Below are 21,666 nucleotides of genomic sequence, written 5' to 3'. Positions count from 1 at the left end.
AAATCAGTATGTTTTTAGTAAAATAAAGAAACATCGCTAGATTTAGTTTTGGTAAGTGAAGTGGGATACATAAGTGATGTGAGAGAAAGAGTACTGTTGAGAAATAACCACTTCACCATACCTAGGCTCAATATGAAAATAGAAAGGATGATGAAGAGTCGAGCACAAGGATGTAGGACTGGATAAAGACAAAGTTCAGTGAGATTAGAAAGGATTTGGCTTGATTTTATTGGACAGAGAAATTAGCAATCATGGATTAACAGGTACACCTGTATTAACTGGGCATACAGGGAAACAGTGAGTTCCTGGGCTGGGGCTGAGCACATGCCTGGCCTTGGAGTTAGCAAAGAGATGATAAAGACATTCCATTGACACCTAAGGCCTGCCTTATGCAATTTTCCGGTAACCTTTAAATAGCCCCCTGGTTTTGGTGTATGATGCTTAAAATATACTGATTTCTAGGGGCGGGTTGGATTTTATGGATTCCAACAGGGTAAGGGAAATGGAATGGGAAGTGCGCAGCCCACTTGTTCCTGTTCCTATGTGCATTAAGCACAGCTAGCCAATTAGCGGCTGGCCAGCAACATTACCGACTATGTGCCAACCTCCTTAGTTTTGTTGCAAAATCCTTTGATAAGAACAACTTTTTCCACTGAGGTCAGTTTTTTTAATGTTATCTTCTGTTTTCCCCTGTTATGTGGTGTAACGTTTTTAAAGTTCCAGTCTGACTTCATCAGGCATGTTTTAAATGTTTTTGTAGTTTTGGTGGCTTTAATATGATCCAGTTACCAATGATTGATCATAAAACTGACAGCTGAAGTGGTAGTTCATGAATTAAGTGCATGAATAATAACTAACTAAATCAGTCACCATTAAACCTTTCACTTATTTTAATTTTTAAAATCATGAAAATATTATTGGGCTATCTGTACATTTGTATAATATTTTAAAATGTTTTAATATGTATTACTGGATTTAGTAGGTTTTTTAAAATAGAATTTTATTTTTTGCTTATCATGCTTTTCCCCTTATTTTGAAAATTGATTCTGTTGGATATGTTTTTTAGATATTTAACCTGAACTTATTTTCATCATCATTGTTTTCAGGAAAACATCTGCTTTTCAAAGAAAGAGGTTCTACCGTGGCAAGTTGAAAGAACAGATAAATGAGAAAGGGGATTTAGAAAGCTGTTGTAAGACCAAATTGTACCTTGGGTTAAGCAGGAAAGAGAGTTCATCAGCTTACAATAAAGGTACATTTAAAATGTTCCAATTTAGAGCACTCACAATTAAGGCTGAACCAAACACTGAGATTGTATCAAAACAGACTACATTTATTGTTTATAAATTATCTAGTCAACCTCACTTGTGAAATATATTTCACTGCTACCCTCTATATATTGTTAAGAGCTATAAGATTATTACATATACAGATACATAATTTCAGGTGTGTGTCTAACCTTTTGCTCAGGAGTTATTCCCATACCACATACCCTTTGCTGGGGAGTTTTGCTGGTTTGGGATGGAGATATGCAACGATAGACCCTATGGGCCTGCTGGTGTAACAAAAAGAGGTAGCCAGTGTGCTACCTGCCAACAATTTAACCAAAATTGAGAATATTCCAGTAAGACTATGGAAGCCTATGCTCTTGGAGTGTGTGTATTCTAGCCTTAGTGTGCCTCCTGTTTAATTTGGAATGCCTAACAAGCAACCAATGCACCCAGTATTCTTGGAGTACAGGTAGCAGAAAACATATAACAGCCCATACCTGGATCTCGTCTAGGTATTTCTGCATGCAGGCATAGACTACTTCATTTTCAGTGCCACTGTGAATGGAGGTGAGCATTGTGCAGTTTTTAGCAAACAGTCCCACACCTGATCTTATGGTGGAGGGAAGGTCATGGATGAAGCAGTTGAAGATGGTTGGGCCTAGGATAAAGCCCAGAGGAAATCCTGAAGCAATGTCCTAGGGCTGAGATGATTGGCCTCCAACAACCACAACCATCTTCCTTTCTTCTAGGTATGACTGAAGCCACAGGGGTATTTTGCCCCCAGGTCCCCATTGAATTCAATCTTGCTAGGGCTGCTTGGTGCCACACTCAGTAAAAAGCTGTATTGATGTTAAGGGAAATCAATTTCACCTCACCCTTGGACTTAGCACTTCTGGCCATGTTTGGTCCAAGGCTGTAATGAGATTTGGAGCTGAATGGTCAATATGGACAAAGTGCATCTATACTTGAAACTGAGTATTGGTGAGTAAATAAAATTCGATAGCACCATTGGTGATTCCTTCTGTCACTTTGCTGATGATTGAAACGCAGCAGATAGAGTGGTAATTGACCAAGTTGGATTTGTCCTGCTTTCTATGGACAAGGCATAGCTAGGCAATTTGTCACTTTGTCGAGTAGATGGCAGTGTTGTAAGCTGTACTGGAATGGTTTAGCTATGGGTGCTATTTGAAAGCGTCAGTGGCTGTAAAATGCCCATGAAACTACTGAAGCTTTTCCCATAAATAAAAACAGGAAGTGTTGGAAATACACAGCAGGTCTGGCAGCATTTGTGGAGAGAGAAATAGAGTTAACATTTTGAGTCGAATATGACTCTTCTTTAGAACTGCTTTGGAGAAAAATGGAAAGCAATAAAGGTGAACAAGGTTAAAGAGACAAATAGAAATTCTGTTGGAGAGAAAAACAGAATTTCTTTTCATTGTCTTGTAATATCCTTAGAAATCAAAGTCTATCAAATAAGTCATTTACTAAAAAATAACAGATTCAAATTAAACTTTACTTTTAGTGATTTGGTGCAGTTAAATCTAAGAAATCTATTAGTAATGATTGTTGAAAATTTCGCCAAGCTGAATAATAAAACAAAACGTTGGAATTTATGTCACCAGCTGTCCTGGTTTTATGTTTTCTTCTTTTAATTTTTTAAATTTGTGACAGATGACCTCTGGGTTGTATCAAAAACCTTAATGTTTGATCCACTGGACACTTTCATTGCATGTAGTGTTTTCTATGGACCATCCTCAACCAGTGAAGTCGAGCTTTTGCCACTGAAAGGCTATTCTCCTTCCAAATGGCCTTCGGACAGTAAGTTCTTTATTTTGTGTTCTTCTGTTTCCCACCCCTCCTTCCTTGGCATAATTGCTTTGCAAAATTTTACATTGAGCACCAAGAGTAATTATTACTAGGTTGTAAATCTCTTTATTATTAACTTGTAACAGGAAATTCATTTGTGCAGGAAAGAGTCCTTGACCAAGAGCCTTCTATTTGCACTCAAAGCAATTTGAGCAATGTATTTTAACCCTTTTTTCTGTAATTCTTCCATCACTATCTATTGTGGCATATGTGTCATTAACATTTCTCTGATTATTCAAGATTTTCTCTTTTTCTTCTTCCTATGCTTTCACACACAGCTTTTTGCAGCTACTTTTGATGCGTTGAATTCCAACATGGAAAGGCAATTAAAGGGCAACGGGCTGTATCCACGTTTTATTTGGCCAATAAAATGTACATTTGCTGCAAGTAATGCGTACAAATTTATTGGGGTTGGTAGGGGTTGGGTGGGGGTTGGTGCTTATCCTGTTGTCAATATTGAAAGTATATATGTGTGAGCTCCAGATGAAGAAAAACTCAGGTGCAGCTGTGGTTCCTCCGTAGTGTAGAAAAGCTTGCTGACTCTTGGGAACAAATAAAGAATGATCATAGATGCTGCAAGGCACCAGGGCAGGCGGGTTAAAGTTAGTGTTTGAGTCACCATGTGAAGAGTCGGACTTTGCCCAGGTGAATGACTATCACTTTGATTAATCGTTGTTCCATTGCATTCATCCAGTTAGAGTTTGGGAGGGATGAACTAAAGAAGATTAGTATTGTGCATATTTTTAGACTTAAATCCAACTCTAATCCACTGCAAAATCACCTACTTGTTGTTTAAATGAAGCAGTTTGGGATTGGGTCAACGTGAGAAATAGCCACAGTACCTATCCTTTCCTGCACTTTGGCAATGCTATTTTAAATTTAACCTATTTGACTTATTTTTTGTTATTTGTTTTCTCTTCTTGTTCAAGGAAGACATCGGGTCGGCACGCGGGGGCGGGCCCTGTCGCTGATGCGTAAAATGACGTGCGGTGACGTTGGGCATGCATCCCGATGTCACCGTGCGTCTTCAGATCTTCAGTTCGGTGGGCGCGCACTGGAGTCGGTTGTGCACCCGCCGAACTGTCAAAGGCCTATTAAGGCCATTTAACTAGTAATTGAAATACTTAACGGAGCTGCCCATCCAACCTTAAGGTTAGCAGGCAGGCGAAGAGCCCAGGCGGCCTTCGCATTTTTCATGGAACCTCATCCACGGTTGGGATGAGGTTTCATGAAGGTTTTTAAAGTTTAATAAAAATTTTAAATAAAATTCGTTGACATGTCCCAGCTCATGTGACACTGTCACATGAGGAGACATGTCTTAAATTTTTTTTTCTTTATTAAAATTTTTAAAATTCAAACTAATCTCTCTGAGGCAGCTCTGAGACCTTACTTGGCCCGCCCACGGGTGGCGATCGGCTGCGTGCCCGCTCCTGCCCAAACCCCACCCCCTACACAATGGGGAGAAAATTCTCCCCATCAAGTACAATTGATACATTAACAGTACAGATTCTTTTTTTAAAAAAAGTAAATTAGTTATTAAAGATAGCAAAAGGAAAATGTCGTTAATCTTTGGTCACTGTTTCCCTAGACATCTGGCAAGAATGTCAGGATCCTACTATTCCATTGCAGTAGATTTCAGGAATATAGTTACTTGTGTACAGTGTAGTTTCAAATAACATTCTATCCTCATTTTATGTGGTACCAATATGCCAATGGGGGCAAGTTCTAATTGCTTTTCATTTGTTTGTATAGAAACACTATGGCCCTGGTATTTACAGTGGGGTTCAGGGACAACATGTCCTTGACAAATTTAATGGCAAGGACCTCATTTGAATTTCTCTTTCTCTGTTTTCTGCCTGGCAATTGGCTGTCTGTTTGATGGGAAGGTCTACTAAAGGGGGTTCCAGCCAGAGACCAGAGAGGAAGGGGGCTAGAGCAGATCAGCATCGGATTACAGTGGTCTGGGGTGTGGTGGGGTGTGCTGGGGTGTGCAGCATTGAATCATTGTGGAGTTGGGGAGCGGGTTGCACTCCTACTCCTCCTGGCCCACAAAAATTTGTGGTAAGTGCACTTACCTGATGGATTCTGCGGTTCTTACCTTCCTTCAGCTTCTGGCTGTCTTGAGCCTTGGGAAAAACCCATCCCACAACCATTAAATCTGATTGGCTGCCAAAATCTGAGGCACGCAGCCTTATTAACATTTTAAAACTACTGGTCCCACCTTTCAGGAAGGGATTTCTTGCCCAACTCCAACCTGCCTCAGTTAAACCAGAAGTAGGTGATTTCGCACCGGATCGGGTTGGGTTTCCCATTTTTAAATATTTAACCTTGTTTCTCTGCCACCTGTCCTGGAGGTTAAAAGTAGCCTCAAATATTTTATGCATTTATGTTTATTTGGAAACTTTGGAACTGAGTTGGCACAGGACTTTTCAGCTGATAGTGGGGTAAGGTAGGAAGATTCTTCATTCCATTAGTCTGGGCTCAATTTGAACCCATGGGCAGTATTGTTCCAGATTTGCACAAAGTGTGGTAGCGGGCAGGTGAAATGATGTTTTACCCACTGGCCGTGATAGGTTTACATGCGGTATCGTCCCAAACTCGCCACATTACTTATGCATTCCTAGGAAACAGGCTGTTTCCACGGCGGGTGGGCTCTCATTCACCCGCCACGCTATCACCTCGCAGCTTCATCACACCAGGCATCGCATTTAAAGTACAGTCGCGCTCAGAACTGTCAAAGGCCTATTAAGGCCATTTAAGGCGCTGGACTGCAGCAAAGAAGATATGGCCCCGAAAGGCAAGAAGACTTCAGCCTTCTAGCGCCTTTTGGACACTGTGGAGTCTTGCTGTGATGTCCTCTACCCCTGCTCTGGCCTCAGGAGGGGTAGCTACGTTACCACTCCGGCTTGTTAGGTGATGGCAGTCGTGATCAATGCCACTGCTGCACAGAAGAGGTTGGACATCCAATACAGAAAGACGATGAATGATCTCATCTGTGCAGCCAAGGTATGGCAATCATCTCATCACTCTAAACTCATACACTCAATCCTATCACACATTTTCTGGCACCTCACTCACTGCCAGTTCAAGGGACATCACCACGCATTCTCACACACACCCCCACATGTCCATCTGGCCTCATCTCCTCTGGAGATGGCCACCTCGGGCATCAGCATCTTGAGGCCACTTGCGCCCACACACCCTGTGATACCCTCCTTCTCCAGTACAGCTTTCGTCTTGCAGCCTCTTCTCTTGCCTGATGCCATTTCTCCCCCTTCCCCATGCAAGACCTTTCCCTGCAACCATTGAAAATCTACCCACATATGGCTGATCTGGAGGCAGAGACCTACCTGTGAACCTCCGCCTAAAGGTGATATGGTGCTGTCTGTGAAGCCTGGCGCTGATGACTGCCAGTGCTGACCAAAGCAAGGTAGGCAAACAAAGTCCCGAGTGAAGTGCAGCCTGCCAAATGCACGTCTTGTATATGCTGTTGTGAAACACGTTGGTGTGTTTTCCTGCTGATGTGGGTGGACAATCCAGCGGGTGGGGGGGGGGGTGCGTTGAGTCTGGCGGGCTGGCCTTATAATGATTTGTTAATGTATTGCAATGAGGTTCCCAACGTCCAATGGCGGGGAATGCAGCTTGCCATTGGTGGGCAGAGTGGGCAATCACAAACTGGCTTCACGATATTGTGGAACCGATTTTTGGCCTTCTCGCCATATTGCCTGCTCACGCCACTGAACACGCCTGACGCCGGAAGGCAGGGAAAATCCCAGCCCATGCCTCAAAACTGAAAGGACAATTTGCTCGCTAAATGCACACCATGTTTTGCCTGGCTTCGCTAAACTTGTTCCACTGGGTCTTGTTGAAGAGACTAGATCTTTCAATGCCATTAGAGCTCTGGATTTTTGGGCCATCAAAAAAAATGTATGACTAACTTTGTAAATCAAGAGCAGGTAGAGTCAATCAGTGCTTATAACTTCACTGTTTCAAATTATTGCAATTATTTAGAAGTTAAAGGCAACTAATTCTCAGAATTCTTTTGTTCTCACAGTGATTGTTCATGCCTTGTTTGTTGGTAATGCCAGCACTGAACTTACCTGTCTGAGAAATCTGCAGGAGCATGTCAATCCAGCTTCTCTTCCTCTGCTACCACACTTACTCAAAATGTAAGTTGTTCAGTTTTGTATTAAACACAGAGATATCTTCAAGCTGATAACTAATAATTACAGGCTCACAATTCCGAAGTTGTCTTTTAAACCTTTATTGATAGGTGGAGCTATAATTATAAAAGTTTTTAATTAAAAGTGCCAGTTTTGATTGTAACATTTCAACTTAAGTCCATTGTTGCAGCATTTTCTCTGACATTAGAACATTATTATTCTATGAGCTTTTAAAATGATATATTTTTTGTGGGTTTTTAGTACTATTTTCTCCCACTCTCACCTGAGACCATTGATCTCTGGTTTCAAAGTCAGTGGGCTGCCCTCGCAGGCATTCTTCATGTGTGAGCGGTGGTGATGGATGCGGGGGGTTTCAGCCAAGTGGGGTGGGGACCTCAAGGCCCCAGACACATGGGGATAGGAATTTCTGCAAGAATTTTCCTAATCTCCTGAAATAAATTTGGGGTTACCTGGCATTATTTAGGGGTTTTCACTAATCTTGTCGCAAAGTTGCCAGCGAAAATTCAAACCACCTTGTGTTAAGCAGCGTGTGCATTTTTAACCAGTAGAGTCACTAGATTGCAATCTGAGGCTAGAAGCTGACCTGCTCTTTTTACCCCAGCCTAATCATGGGGACTGAGACCAATTGTAGTGCCTCAACTGACACGACTGGCTCGACTGTCTTAAATCATTTATAGTAATTCATGACTGACTGGGGGCGCTCGTGTATGTGTCTAGTATGTGAAGGACACGATGGGGCAGGATTTTTGTTTTGAGGTCAGGACCCCAGCATCAGGATCAAAGCCAAGCCCCAACTCCATTCTGTGTCGGAAATAGTGACCCGATATGGTTTTCAAAGGAATGACCAGATAGGGCATGCTTGCCATCCATTTAAGGGCAACAGGTGGGCTCCAGAGCAGGAGGGCTTTTAGGAGACCCTGCAGTACTAAGAGAATGGCAGCCTGCTGATGCAGGTAAAGGAGAGAGCGGACACTTCAAAATACTGGTGCCCCCCTCAGCACTTAGGAAACTTTAAAAAAAAAATTAAAATGCCCACAGCTGCTAGACTGCCATTGTGGAGGGGGAACCCTTCCACAAGATGGGCTGCAGTTGAAGCTGTGGCCATCTTTCAACATCACTGGGAAAGAGGAGGGCGATGGTTAAATGTTTCTGCAACATTGTGGGTCTGGTCTGCTTCTGGGAGGCTGTCTCCTTTCACCGGCTGTGTTTTGGCCAATGCCAAATGGAAAATTCCAGTCAGTTTGGGAGAGGGTCCTTAATAGACTACTTAAGGGCAGATACTCATTTATCCCCCACCCAGCCAGTTTGGGTATCAAACAGCATGCTGGCCTGCGGCAGGAAATTCTAGGTCCACCTGCTTCAGTCCTGCCCCCACCGACAACTGAAAATTCAGCTCTCATACTCAGTATGAAGAACTTCAGCACTTCCAGAAAGTGCAATCCATACTTTTTTTAATTAAAAACTATACTCAGATTTTTCTCATAAATAATCAACTATAATTGAAGCAAGGTGATAAAGGAAATGATTAACCAGAAATTAACTGATCAAACTCTGTTCTCACATAAACCTATGTTATGTATTGAAAGTCTACATTTAATTAATTTAGCTTCTCTGGCAGTTCTACAAATGTATATATTTGTCAGCAAGAACTGGGTCATAGGACTTAAAATTAAACACAAATTACTATAAGACCTTGGCATGCTTTTGCTTTCATTAAGGTGGAATGTCAGTGCTAGAGACATGTTTTTTCCCTCCTGTTAGGTCTACAGTATCATGGGACCTACCCTTGCATGAAATGTCATGCACTGGCATTTAACGAGCAGGTCAATCTCTGTTGGAAGCAAAAATGTACACTAATCTTGGTTGTATAGTTTTCAGTTTTACTTGTTTTTGTGTTTTATGAATTACACATAATATCAGTGGCGCGGGACCAGGTGAAATGTCGATTACAGGGCAGAGATTAGAATCTGCCTTTTTGTTTACTTTCTTTTCATTGACAATTGAAGAAGAATTAAAATCAATCTCGCAGTTTAACATATTGAAAGTAAATAGCTGTTAACCTGTATTCTGTGATTTTATTGAACATTCATGGTACTAAGAAGTGGCAAGTTATTAATTTTCTTGTTACCTTTTTATAAGGCTATGCTTCTGTATTGTTATTTAAAAAGCTGCATAATCCTTTAAAAGATCTAATATTTGTTTCAATCTGTAGGCCTTGTGGTAACGATGAAGCAATAGTCCAGTCTGCAAGAGGAAGATTTTTTCCTCCTGCGTTAAAAATGCCACTGGTATCGACTGGATTGTTGTGTAAGGAAAGGACAGTTGCATTGGCGACAGACATGATACCGAAGTTTCACCTGAATACAGATCAGGCAGCTGCATTCAGACAAGTAGCTGTAATGATGGCTAAGTCCCAGAGCCCCCAGGATCTCCTTCTGCCAGTCACAGTCATACATGGTAAAAACAAATAAATGCTCTTTAGAATCTTTTATTCCTGTGGTTTTTTGCCTTTCTCCATCACAATTTTATATGTTTATATTCCATTTATATTTTCAGTATGCTCCAGTTAAAAATCTGCCAACTCAGCCAGGACAATTATGCTTCTTGAATTCTTTTTTGGGCAGATCTACATTGGACCAGAATATACCGTAGCAGGCAAACAAACATCACTATACTGTTTGTTAGACACGCTGTTGCACATTAAATTTCTATGAGACTTTGCACTGCAAATTGCTGTTAGAGGGTGATGAAAACAGTGCAGCAGCATCAGTCTACGGAGTATCTGGGACCTGAGCACAGATAGCAATCAACTTGTGTCTCTTTAACTAACCAGATTGAAGAATTGTTAATGAGCAGTGTGAGAGACTGAAACAGGAAATGGTAGAACAGTGAATCCAACAGCAAATCATGTACTGAAAGTGAAATAAAGAGAGAGAAAGAAAGATTAGATTAAGAGTGAAAGTAAAAATTTTTAAAAATGTAATTAGAAAAACTCTATCAGTTAAAAGTTGAAGGAATAAGACTGCAGTGCCAGGGAGGTGATTTGGCTGAAATTCTGTTTTCAAAAACTAGTTGAAAATGCTTCTTTAATATATTGTATTTTTGTGACTTTTCCAATCAGGTGTCTATGGAGCTGGGAAGAGCTATCTGTTGGCTGTTGTGATTTTATTTCTTGTTCAACTTTTTGAAGAAAGTGAAGCAGCTGAGGGGCCTAGGAAGGTCCCCTGGAAACTTCTCATCGCTGCATCTACTAATGTTGCAGTGGATAGAGTCCTGCTTGGGTGAGTGACATTTCAGTGTGACCAAAGCAAATGTGGATCCATTCTTGCAGTTATTTAATTTGACTCTTCATAAGTGCTTTTCTGAATCCCTCCCACCACAAAGGGCAGCATTGAGCTTAAAAGACCTTGAAGGTCTCAAGTTCAGTCCGTAGCCTGTGATAGATTACTAATCTAAGACAAATTGGTAGTAAAATTAGTCCCGAGCTAAGCAGGAAGAAAAGTTGTCTGCTGTGCCTGTTGCAATTAGAATTGAACACCCCCCACCCATTATTGGTATGGGCAGGATTTTTACCTCCTCAGGCAGGGGTGGTGGGGAGATCGGGAGTGGCTGCAAAACTGCCCACTGCCTGCAATTGGCCCCTGTATGAGATTTCATGCTGGCTGGCCAATTAATGGCTCAGCCAGCATGAATCACACGCTGCAGCGCTCAGCGCTTCCAGGGTGGGGGCAGGAGGAGGGCGAGCGTGGAAGTTTGTGCATGCACTGGGCGCGCACTGAAAAGCCCCCTAAAGCTACAAAACTGCCTCAGGGAGCTAAAGATTCAAAAAATAAGTTAAACATGCCCCCTCATGTGGGACATGTTATAAATGAGATTAAGCATTTTTATTTTTAATTCCTGTGGATGTTGTTTCGTAAAAAATACAAAGGCTGTCAGGCCGATTTGCCTGCCTGCCAACCTTAAGGCTGGACAGAGAGTGAAAAATTGCATTCAATTGGCCTGTTAATTGTCGGCGGGTGCTCTGCCGACTCCCGCGCGCACCCGCCATCCGAAATATTCCACAAGTCCCGATGACATTGGGATGCTCACCCAATGTCATCGCGCGTCATTTTACGCTTGAGCATGTTGGGCACACAGTCGCACGCTGAGCGCAAAATCCTGGCCTATATGAATAAGAACATAAGAAATAGGAGCAGGTGTAGACCATATAGCCTCTTGAGTTTGCTCTGCTATTCATTATGCTCGTGGATGATCTTGGGCTTCAACTCCACTTTCCTGCCCACTCCCCATCCCTTTATTCCCTGAGAGATAAACACCCATCTACCCCACCCTTAAATATATTCAGTAATGGACTATCCACAACACTGTGGGGTAAACATTGCAAAAATTCACGACCCTCTGAGTGAAGAAATTTCTCCTCATCTCAATCCTAAATGATTGATCCCTTATCCTGAGGCTTGCCCCTGTGTTCTAGATTCCCCAGCCAGGGGAGTCAACCTCTCAGTGTCCACCCTGTCAAACCCCTTCAGAATCTTTTGTATGTTTCAATGTGATCACCTCTCATTTTCCTAAACTCCAGATATTTGGTCCAATTTACTCAGCCTTTCACTGTCGGACATCCCCTCATCCCAGGAACCAATCTAATGAATCTTTGCTGTGCAGTCTCCAAGGTGAGTATATACTTCCTTAGATATGGAGACTAAAACAGCACACAGTACTCCAGGTGTGGTCTCAACAAAGCCCTATACAACTCTGGCAAAATTTCCTTATCCTTGTATTAAGTCCCCTTGCAATAAAAGCCAACAAGAGATCATAAGAACTAGGAGCAGGAGTAGACCATGGAAAGAGGATTGGCTAACAGCAGGGAGCAAAGAATTGGCATAAATGAGGCATTCTCAAATTAGCAGACTATAACTAGTGGGTTGCCGCAAGGATCAGTACTGGGGTTTCAGCTATTTAGAATTTATATGAATGACTTAGACAAGGAGACAGAGAGTAATATATGCAAGTTTACTGACGATGCAAAGCTAGATGGAAATGTAAGCTGTGAAGAGGCCACAGAAGCTGTGAAGAAATTTAGACAGGTTAAGTGAGTGCACAACAAGATGGTAGATGGAGTATAACGTTGGTAAGTGTGAAAAACAAGAACAGATGTTCAAGGAAACAGCCCAATCTGATGGATGCTAATTGTTGGTGGGGGAGTGGGGGTGGTTTGGCATCTGCGGGTGGGGGCAGTTGGCCTCTCAAGCCTGCTCCGCCATTCAATAAGATCATGACTGATTGACTGGATTGTGGTCTTAACCCCACTTTCCTATCTGTTCCATGCCACACCCCCACTCCTCTCCCCCGCCCCCCCCCAATTCAATATCCCTTGAATCCCTTGTAGATCAAAAGTATATCTAACTCAGCCTTAAATGTAGAGATAAAAACAAAAAAACTGCGGATGCTGGAAATCCAAAACAAAAACAGAATTACCTGGAAAAACTCAGCAGGTCTGGCAGCCAGACCTGCTGAGTTTTTCCCAGTAATTCTGTTTCAGCCTTAAATGTATTCAATGACCCAGCCTCCACTGCTGTCTTAGGGTATAGAATTCCAAAGAAAGTACATGCCATTTACCTTACTAATTGCTTACAATAACTGCAAAAAAAACGTTGAGCTTCTTGTACGTCTCTATGAGCATGAACGTTTTTACAGGTTTCATGTCTTTAAAAAATATCTACTTTTCTATACTTACAACCAAAATGAATAACCTTCACACTTACCCACTTTATACTCTATCTACCATCTTGTTGTGCACTCACTTAACCTGTCTATATTTCTTCACAGCTTCTGTGGCCTCTTCACAGCTTACATTTCCATCTAGCTTTGCATCGTCAGTAAACTTGCATATGTTACTCTCTATCTCCTTGTCTAAGTCATTCGTATAAATTCTAAATAGCTGAAACCCCAGTACTGATCCTTGCGGCAACCCACTAGTTATAGTCTGCTAATTTGAGAGTGCCTCATTTATGCCAATTCTTTGCTCCCTGCTGTTAGCCAATCCTCTTTCCATGTTAATATATTATACCCCCAACTGCATGAACCCTTAGCTGGTCTATAATCCTTTTGTGTGGCACATTACCAAATACCTTTTGGAAATCCGGGTATATTACCTTTACTGGTTCCCCTTTATCTACCTTACTAGTTACATAATCAAAAAAACTCTTAATCAATTTGTTAAATCTGATTTCTCATTTGCAAAACCATGTTGACACAAGTGGTCACAAAAATGGACACTTTTGGCCCTGTCGCAGCAGAGGTGGGGCTGGAAAATGCGGCGAGCCATCATGGCTGATCTGATTGTGGCCTACCCCAATAACCTTTGATTCCCTTGTTAATCAAGAATCTATCTAGCCCTGCCTTAAAAATATTCAAAGGCTTTGCTTCCACTGCTTGTTAAGGAAGGGAATTCCAAAGACTCACAACCCCTCCTCATCTCTGTGACCCTAGTTCTAGATTCTCCCACAAGCGGAAACATCCTCTCCACATTCACCGTGTTGGGACCCCTCAGGACTTTAAAGGCTTCAGTTAAGTCGCCTCTCACTCTTCTAAATTCCAGTAGATACAAGCCTAACCTGTCTAGCTTTTCCTCATAAGACAACCTGCCCATTCCTGGTATTAGTCTCATAAACTTTCTCTGAACTGCTTCTAAGGCATTAACATCTTCCTTTAAGTAAGGAGACCAGTACTGTACACAGTACTCAAAATGTGGTCGCACCAGTGCCCTGTATAACTGAAGCATAACATCCCTACTTTTGTAATCAATTCCCCTCACAATAAATTATAACATTCTATTAGCTTTCCTAATTACCTGTTGTCCCTGCATATTATCTTTTGTGATTCATGCACTAGGACACCCAGATCCCTCTGAATCTCAGAGCTCTGCAATCTCTCACTGTTTAGGTAATAAGCTTCCTTTTTATTCTTTCTGCCAAAATGAATGATTTCACATTTACCCACATTATACTCCATTTGCCAGATCATTGCCCACTCACTTAACTATGTCACTTTGTAGCCTCCTTATATCCTCTTCACAATTTACTTTACTACCTATCTTTGTGTCGTCAGCAAATTTAGCTACCATTCTTTCTGTCCCTTCATCCAAGTCATTTATATAAATTGAAAAAGTTGAGGTCCCAGCACTGATCCCTGTGGCACACGACTCATCACATCCTGCCAACCAGAACAAGACCCATTTATTCCAACTCTCTGCTTCCTGTTAGCTAACCAATCTTCTATCCATGCCACTATGTTACCCCCTACAATATGAGCTTTAGTCTTCTGCAATAACCTTTGATGTGACACTTTATCAAATGCCTTCTGGCAATCTAAGTATAGTATATTCACTGGTTCCCTTTTATCCACAGCGCATGTGATTCCCTTCAATAAACTCCAATAAATTGGTTAAACATGATTTCCCTTTTACAAAACCATGATGACTCTGCCTGATTGCCTTGCTTTTTTTCTAAGTTCCCTGTTATAACATCTTTAATAATAGCTTCTAACATTTCCCCTATGACAAACGTAAGGCTAACTGGCGTATAGTTTCCTGCTTTCTGTCTCCCTCCCTTTTTGATTAAAGGAGTTACATGTGCTATTTTCCAAACTAATGGAACTTTCCGCTATTCTAGGCAATTTTGGAAAATTAAAACCAGTGCATCAACTATCTCACTAGCCACTTCTTTCAAGACCTTAGGGTGAAGTCCATCTGGACCTTGGGATTTGTCAGTCCGCAGCCCCAACAATTTGCTCAATCCCACTTCCCTGGTGATTGTAATTTTCCTGAGTTCCTCCCTCCCTTCCATTTCCTGATTTACAGCTTTTACCGGGATGTTACTTGTGTCCTCTATAGTGAAGACCGAAGCAAAATACCTGTTCAATTCATCCACCATCTCCCTCCTTCCATTACCAATTCTCCCAACGCACTCTCCACAACGAACACTCACTTCATTAACTATTTTCTTATTTAAATATCTATAGAAATTCTTATTATCTGGCTTTATGTTTCGAGCTAGCTTTCTCTCGTACTCTAATTTTTCTCTCCTTATTAATCATTTTGTCATTCTTTGCTGTTCTTTATATTCTTTCCAATCTTCTGACCTGCCACCCATCTTTGCGTAATTATATGCTTTTTCTTTAAGTTTGATACCATCTTTAACTTTTTTAGTTAACCACAGATGGTGGGCCCTCCCCTAGGAATTTTTCTTTCTCATTGGAATGTATATATTCTGAAACATCCCTTTAAAGGCACAAGTTAGGAGTGTGATGGAATACTCCCCACTTTCCTGGATGAGTGCAGCTCCCATAACACTGAAGAAGCTTGACACCATCCAGGACAAAGCAGCCCGCTTGATTGACACCACATCCAAAAACATTCACTCCCTCTACCACTAACGCACAGTAGCAGCAGTGTGTACCATCTACAAGATGCACTGCAAGAATTCACCAAGGCTCCTTAGGTAGCACCTTCCAAACCCACGACCACTACCACCTAGAAGGACAAGGGCAGCAGATAGATGGAAACAGCACCATCTGGGAGTCCCCCTCCAAGTCATTCACCATCCTGACTTGGAAATATATTGCCGTTCTTTCACTGCTGCTGAGTCAAAATCCTGGAACTCCCTTCCTAACAGCACTGTGGGTGTATCTATACCACATGGACTGAAGCGGTTCAAGAAGGCAGCTCACCACCATCTTCTCAAGGGCAACTAGGGATGGGCAATAAATGCTGGTCCAGCCGGCGCAGCCCACATCCCGTGGATGAATAAAAAAAATCCTGCCATTGTATCTCTATTAACCTATCCCTTAATCTCATTTGCCAGTTCACTTTAGCTAGCTCTGCTATCATGCCCTTATAATTAATTGCCCTTATTTAAAAAACTAGTCTTGGACACACTCATTTCTCCCTCAAAATGAATGTAAAATTCACTCATATTATGATTGCTGCTACCTAGGGGTGTCTTCACTAGGAGATTATCAATTAAACCTATCCCGTTGCTCAATACCAGATCTAGTATAGCCTGCTCTGTTTGACTCCAGAACGTGCTTTTCTAAGAAATTACCCCGAAAACATTCTATCAACTATGCTACCTTTGCCCATCTGATTTTTCTAGTCTGTATGTAGATTAAAATCCCCCATATTATTGCTGTACCTTCCTGGCAATCACCCATTATCTCTTCTTATATACTCCATCCTACTGTGTAATTACAATTAGGAGGCTTGTATACCACTCCCACAAGTGACTTCTTGCCTTTAACATTTATCATTTCAACCCAAACCGCTTCTACATCGTGATTTCCTGAACTTAGGTCACCCCTCTCTACTGTGCTAATACCATCTTTAATTAACAGAGCCACACCTCCATGTTTTCTGAACTTCCTGTCCTTCCTAAACGTCATGCACCATTCAATATTCAGGTCCCAATGTATGCCATCCTGTAGCCATGTTTCAGCCGAGTGAACCTTCTCTGAACTGCTTCTACCTCATGTCGGCCAGTTGATTGGCAGGCAGCACTCAAAGGCAGACTCCCTCCCAGATGGGAGTGGAAGTCTCGCCCTGTGTCAATTAACAGGTCGACAGCCGTAAAATTGGCTTGGGGCAACCCAGCCAACTGAAGGCAGGGATTGCCCCTAGTTTTTAAGCCAGGGAGCAGGACCACTGCTTCCACACAAAATTCTTCCCCTTTAGTCTAATAGATTCCTTAAAACTGGACACAGAATGTGGCTGTTTCCAAATCCAAGCTCTAACAGGAGTGAATTTCCTAATTTTAGCATGGATATATCATTGGTCATAAAACCTAATGATCACTTACAAGTTACTTGGAAACAGTAAAAAAAAAATTGAAAACCCTACAAAAGTAAACATTAAAAGGAAACCCTCCTGGTCTACATAACCTCAGCAGTATTGGATTGTAGAATTTACAGCTCAGAAGGAGGCCATTTTAACTGTTGCACATGTGGCGATGTTAATTCTTCAGCTGGAGCTGCTTACTCCACCTCCTTCCCCTGCAATTTCCTCACGTCATTTTTGATTTGTCTTTTTGAAATATTTATCCATTTCCCTTGAAACTATGTTATGGGTTCTGACTCAAGAGACTCTAATGATAAAGCATTCCATGTTACAATAACCCCCTGTGTGATAACATTTACTTTAATGTTCCCTAATGATTGCCTTAAACCTATCTCATAGGAACATAGGAATAGGAGTATTCCATTCAGCCCATTCAGCCTGCTCCGCCATTAGATTAGATCATAGCTGATCATCTACCTCAACCCCACTTTCCCGTGCTATCCTCCTTCCAATTTGGCAATCATTGAAATTAATCTTTCACTATTTATCCTCTTGGAATCCTTAATAATTTTGAAAAGTTCCATTGTAATATTTTATGGTAAAACATCTTTTAAACAATGGATTCACTCATTTAGTCATAAAGAGAACATGTTTGATGATTTATTGCTTACCTTCATTTTCAACCACGATACTCAAAAGTTTAGGGCATACATAGTTTGCAAAAAGCTCTTTCATGGTGCTGCAGCAACTACAGCGGTCCTTGATGCCCAGTTTCTTAGCTTCACAGACACTGGTAACGTCTCCTCTGTATCTGACAAGACGTAGGCCGGGATCTTCTGGCTCCGTCGCAGTGGGACACGCCGCGGGAGATTCAGCAGCCCAGTCAAAAGTCTATTGACTTTCGGCGGGAGCAGACAATCATGGCAGTGGGTGGGGCCGGAAAATCCCACCCATAATCTATTGGTTGTATAAGAAACTCCGTTACAAAACTACTACTTTGATTATGGTTTTAACCTTTTGGATTGTGGATGCATTATATAAGTCAGTTCAAAAATTTAGTATCAAGCAATAAATTTTTTCACAACCTTCTTTCTCCATTTAAGTTAGTGAACTATTGAGTCTTGTACATTGCAGGATGCCGATCATGTGGCAGTATCACTATCTCTTCTACAGCCATATTCAAAGGAAAATGTTTATCTGAATACAGCTTTGAAAAGAACTCAATATTCGATAATAGTTTACCAATAGGGTCTGGAAAGAATAGAACTAATTGGTTGAAAAGAAAAATCATTATGAGTTTCTCATAAACTGGAATCGTATAATTCTGCTGTGCTTTTGGTGCACAGTTGACAACTTTGACATGAGTGACAATAATTAGTGACATGTGAAGTGTTTTGAGAATGTGCCTGAGGCGTTACTTCACCTTCTCAGCATCTGCTGCTGACTCTTCACAGCTCAACTGGCACATATGCTGACTATTCCATTGTTGCAGCCTTTGACTTACAGACCCATGGGAAAAATATATATTGCTTAATCACAGAAAATATATTTATTGAGTATACTGTTCATGCAGCTTTCCTGTTAACCTGAGAATATTTCAGGAGTTAAGTAAATCCTGAGCTCATACATCTAATTATTCCGTTGCTCTGATCATAAACCTACTTCACAGCAACAAAATTCACAATTAGTTGCTTTAGGTTCAAGTACAATTCATTCAGTCTCCACATCTAAAGCCAACAGAATGTGTATTTGTATATAAACTAGGCCTGATGAGGCAAAATTTGATGGATTAGAAAGAATTGCCAATAAATTCTCATCAGTTTCAGGTCTGCTTCGTGAGTTCAGTGGATTAGATAAGGCCATTTATGGACACACAGCTGGATATTTTTTATCTCTTGGGGCTCATCACTGCTGTTTCCTCAGAAATCTTGCATAAATTTTTTTCAGGCTGGTGTAGTGGGTTTGGTGATGTGCAGGCTAAGAAATTTGCAAAAATTACCATTGGGTTAGGATTCTAATATGATTCCACCTGATATCTGGCTTCCCCAGGGGATGGTTGGGAGTGCATGGGGAGTCCCTGTAACCGAGAAGGGAAGCCAAATGAAGAACTCAAGGTAATTAAGAACACATTTGTGTAAGGATTCCCTCTTTCCCAACAATACAAGAGTTCCACACTCTTCCTGTAACCTAGCAGGTTAGAGAAGGCAAATGCACAGCAACAAGAACTTCCTCAGTCAAACTGATGAGCTGTGAAGGTTTTGATTAGTCACACTGCAAAGTGATTCCACAACCAATTGGATCAGATCAAAGCTCTGCGGTCCTGCCACATCCAGGGTTGAGTGGCAGTGGACAATTAAACAACTCACTGGAGAAGGAGGGTCCACAAATATCCCCATCCTGAATGACGAGGGAGGTTAGTACATCAGTGCAAAAGATAAGGCTGAACCATTCGCAACAATCTTCAGTCAGAAGTGCTGAGTGAATGATCCATCTTGGCCTCCTCCAGAGGTCCCCAGCATCACAGATGCCAGTCTTCAGCCGATTCAATTAACTCCACATGATATCAAGAAACGGCTGAAGGCACTGGATACTGCAAAGGCCTTGGGCCCTGAAAATATTCTGGCAATAGTACTGAAGACTTGTGTTCCAGAACTTTCTACGCCTCTAGCCAAGCTGTTCCAGCTCAGCTGCAACACTGGCATCTACCCAGCAATGTGAAAAATTGCCCAGGTATGTCCTGTACACAAAAAGCAGGACAACTCCAACCCGGCCAATTTTCGCCCCATCAGCCTACTCTCAGTCATCAGTAGAGTAATGGAAGGGGTCATCAACAGTGCTATGGAGCAGCATTTGCTTAGAAATAACCTGCTCACTGTCACTCAGTTTGGGTTCCACCAGGGTCACCCAGTTCCTGACCTCATTACAGCCTTGGTTCAAGCATGGAGTAAAGGGCTGAACTCCAGAGGTGAGGTGAAAGTGACTGCCCTTGACATCAAGACAGCATTTGACCGAGAGTGGCATCAAGGAGCCCTAGCAAAATTGGAGTCAAAGTTGAGGGGAAACTCTCCGCTAGTTGGAGTCATACCTAGCACAAAGGAAGGTGGTTGTTGTTGGAAGTCAATCATCTCATTTCCAAGACATCACTGCAGGAGTTCCTCAGAGTAGTGTCCTAGGCCCAACCATCTTCAGCTGCTTCATCAATGACCTTCCTTTCATCATAAGGTCAGAAGTAGGGATGTTTGCTGATGATTGCACAATGTTCAGCATTATTTGCGACTCCTCAGATACTGAATTAGTCCATGTCCAAATGCAGCAAGACTTGGACGATATCCAGGCTTGGGGTGACAAGTGACATTCATGCCATAAAACTGCCAGCCAATGACTATCTCTGACACGAGAGAACCAAACCATCACCCCTTGACATTCAATGGCATTACCATTGCTGAATCCCCCACTATCAACACCCTGGGTTTTACCATTGACCAGAAACTGAGCTGGATTAGCCATATAAAAACTGTGGCTACAAGAGCAGAGGCTAAGAATCCAGCGGCGACTAACTCACCACCTGACTCCCCAAAGCCTGTCCAACATCTACAAGGCACAAGTCAGGAGTGTGATGGAATACCCTCCACTTGCCTGGTGAGTGCAGCTCCAACGACAGTCAAGAAGCTCGACGCCATCCAGGACAAAGCAGCCCACTTTATTGGCACCACATCCACAAACATTCACTCCCTCCGCCACCAACGATCAGTGGCAGCAGTGTTTACCATTTACAGGATACACTGCGGGAACTCACCAAGGCTCCTGGGACAGCACCTTTCAAACCACGACTACTAACATCTAGAAGGACAAGGGCAGCAGATACATGGGAACACCACCATCTGGAAGTTCCCCTCCAAATCATTCACCATCCTGACTTGGAAATATATCACCGTTCCTTCGCTGACGCTGGGTCAAAATCCTGGAACTCTGTCCCTAATGGCACTGAGGGTGTACCTACACCACATGGACTGCAGTGGTTCAAGAAGGCAGCTCACCACCACCTCCTCTGAAACCCTTCCACTGACAGAATGGCCATGTCACCCACCCGCTCTCCCTAAATGGACACCAGCCCCTGAGGTGGGCTTTTAGTTGGTTGCATCCCGAAAGTGCAACTGGAAGGCCCTGGTTGCACTAGTTCCATGACATTGTATTATTGGTACCCTCTTTTTTCAGTGGGAATTCAGAAGAATTCCATGTTCTTTCAATGGAATGCGTCTGCCCTTAATGTATATGGATTCCACGATCAACTCTTTTCTCTCATGCTATTAAGCATAGTATCTCAGGGCCAACTCATTATTTCAATTAACGTCATTGCCACTGGCTGTTTAAAGCATCACTTTACACAAACGAAAATATTGTACTTGATAACTGCTTTAGTGTGACTTGTATTTGAGAGTTGACTTCTTTACCTCTGGTGTTTTTCTGTGCAAGAATTAAGGAAAATCTACTTGCAGATGGGAAACATGCCCATGAA

At 42.1% G+C, this 21,666-nt stretch overlaps 1 protein-coding gene across 1 annotated transcript in view; it reads left to right on the top strand.

The window, feature by feature from the left end:
* The window catches only part of LOC121284649 (protein ZGRF1-like), a 127,774-nt gene that overhangs the window by 32,726 nt on the left and 73,382 nt on the right, over window positions 1-21,666 (top strand). The window contains exons 15-19 of the mRNA XM_041200211.1: window positions 1,107-1,252; window positions 2,943-3,089; window positions 7,192-7,306; window positions 9,534-9,778; window positions 10,443-10,602. Of these exons, the coding sequence (XP_041056145.1) occupies window positions 1,107-1,252; window positions 2,943-3,089; window positions 7,192-7,306; window positions 9,534-9,778; window positions 10,443-10,602 (813 nt within the window). The remainder of the gene's footprint in view (window positions 1-1,106; window positions 1,253-2,942; window positions 3,090-7,191; window positions 7,307-9,533; window positions 9,779-10,442; window positions 10,603-21,666) is intronic.

This window comes from Carcharodon carcharias, chromosome 1 (assembly GCF_017639515.1).
Source record: "Carcharodon carcharias isolate sCarCar2 chromosome 1, sCarCar2.pri, whole genome shotgun sequence".
NCBI lineage: Eukaryota > Metazoa > Chordata > Chondrichthyes > Lamniformes > Lamnidae > Carcharodon > Carcharodon carcharias.
Note: the sequence above shows the minus strand (reverse complement) of the source record. Positions and strands in the feature narration are given on the sequence as shown.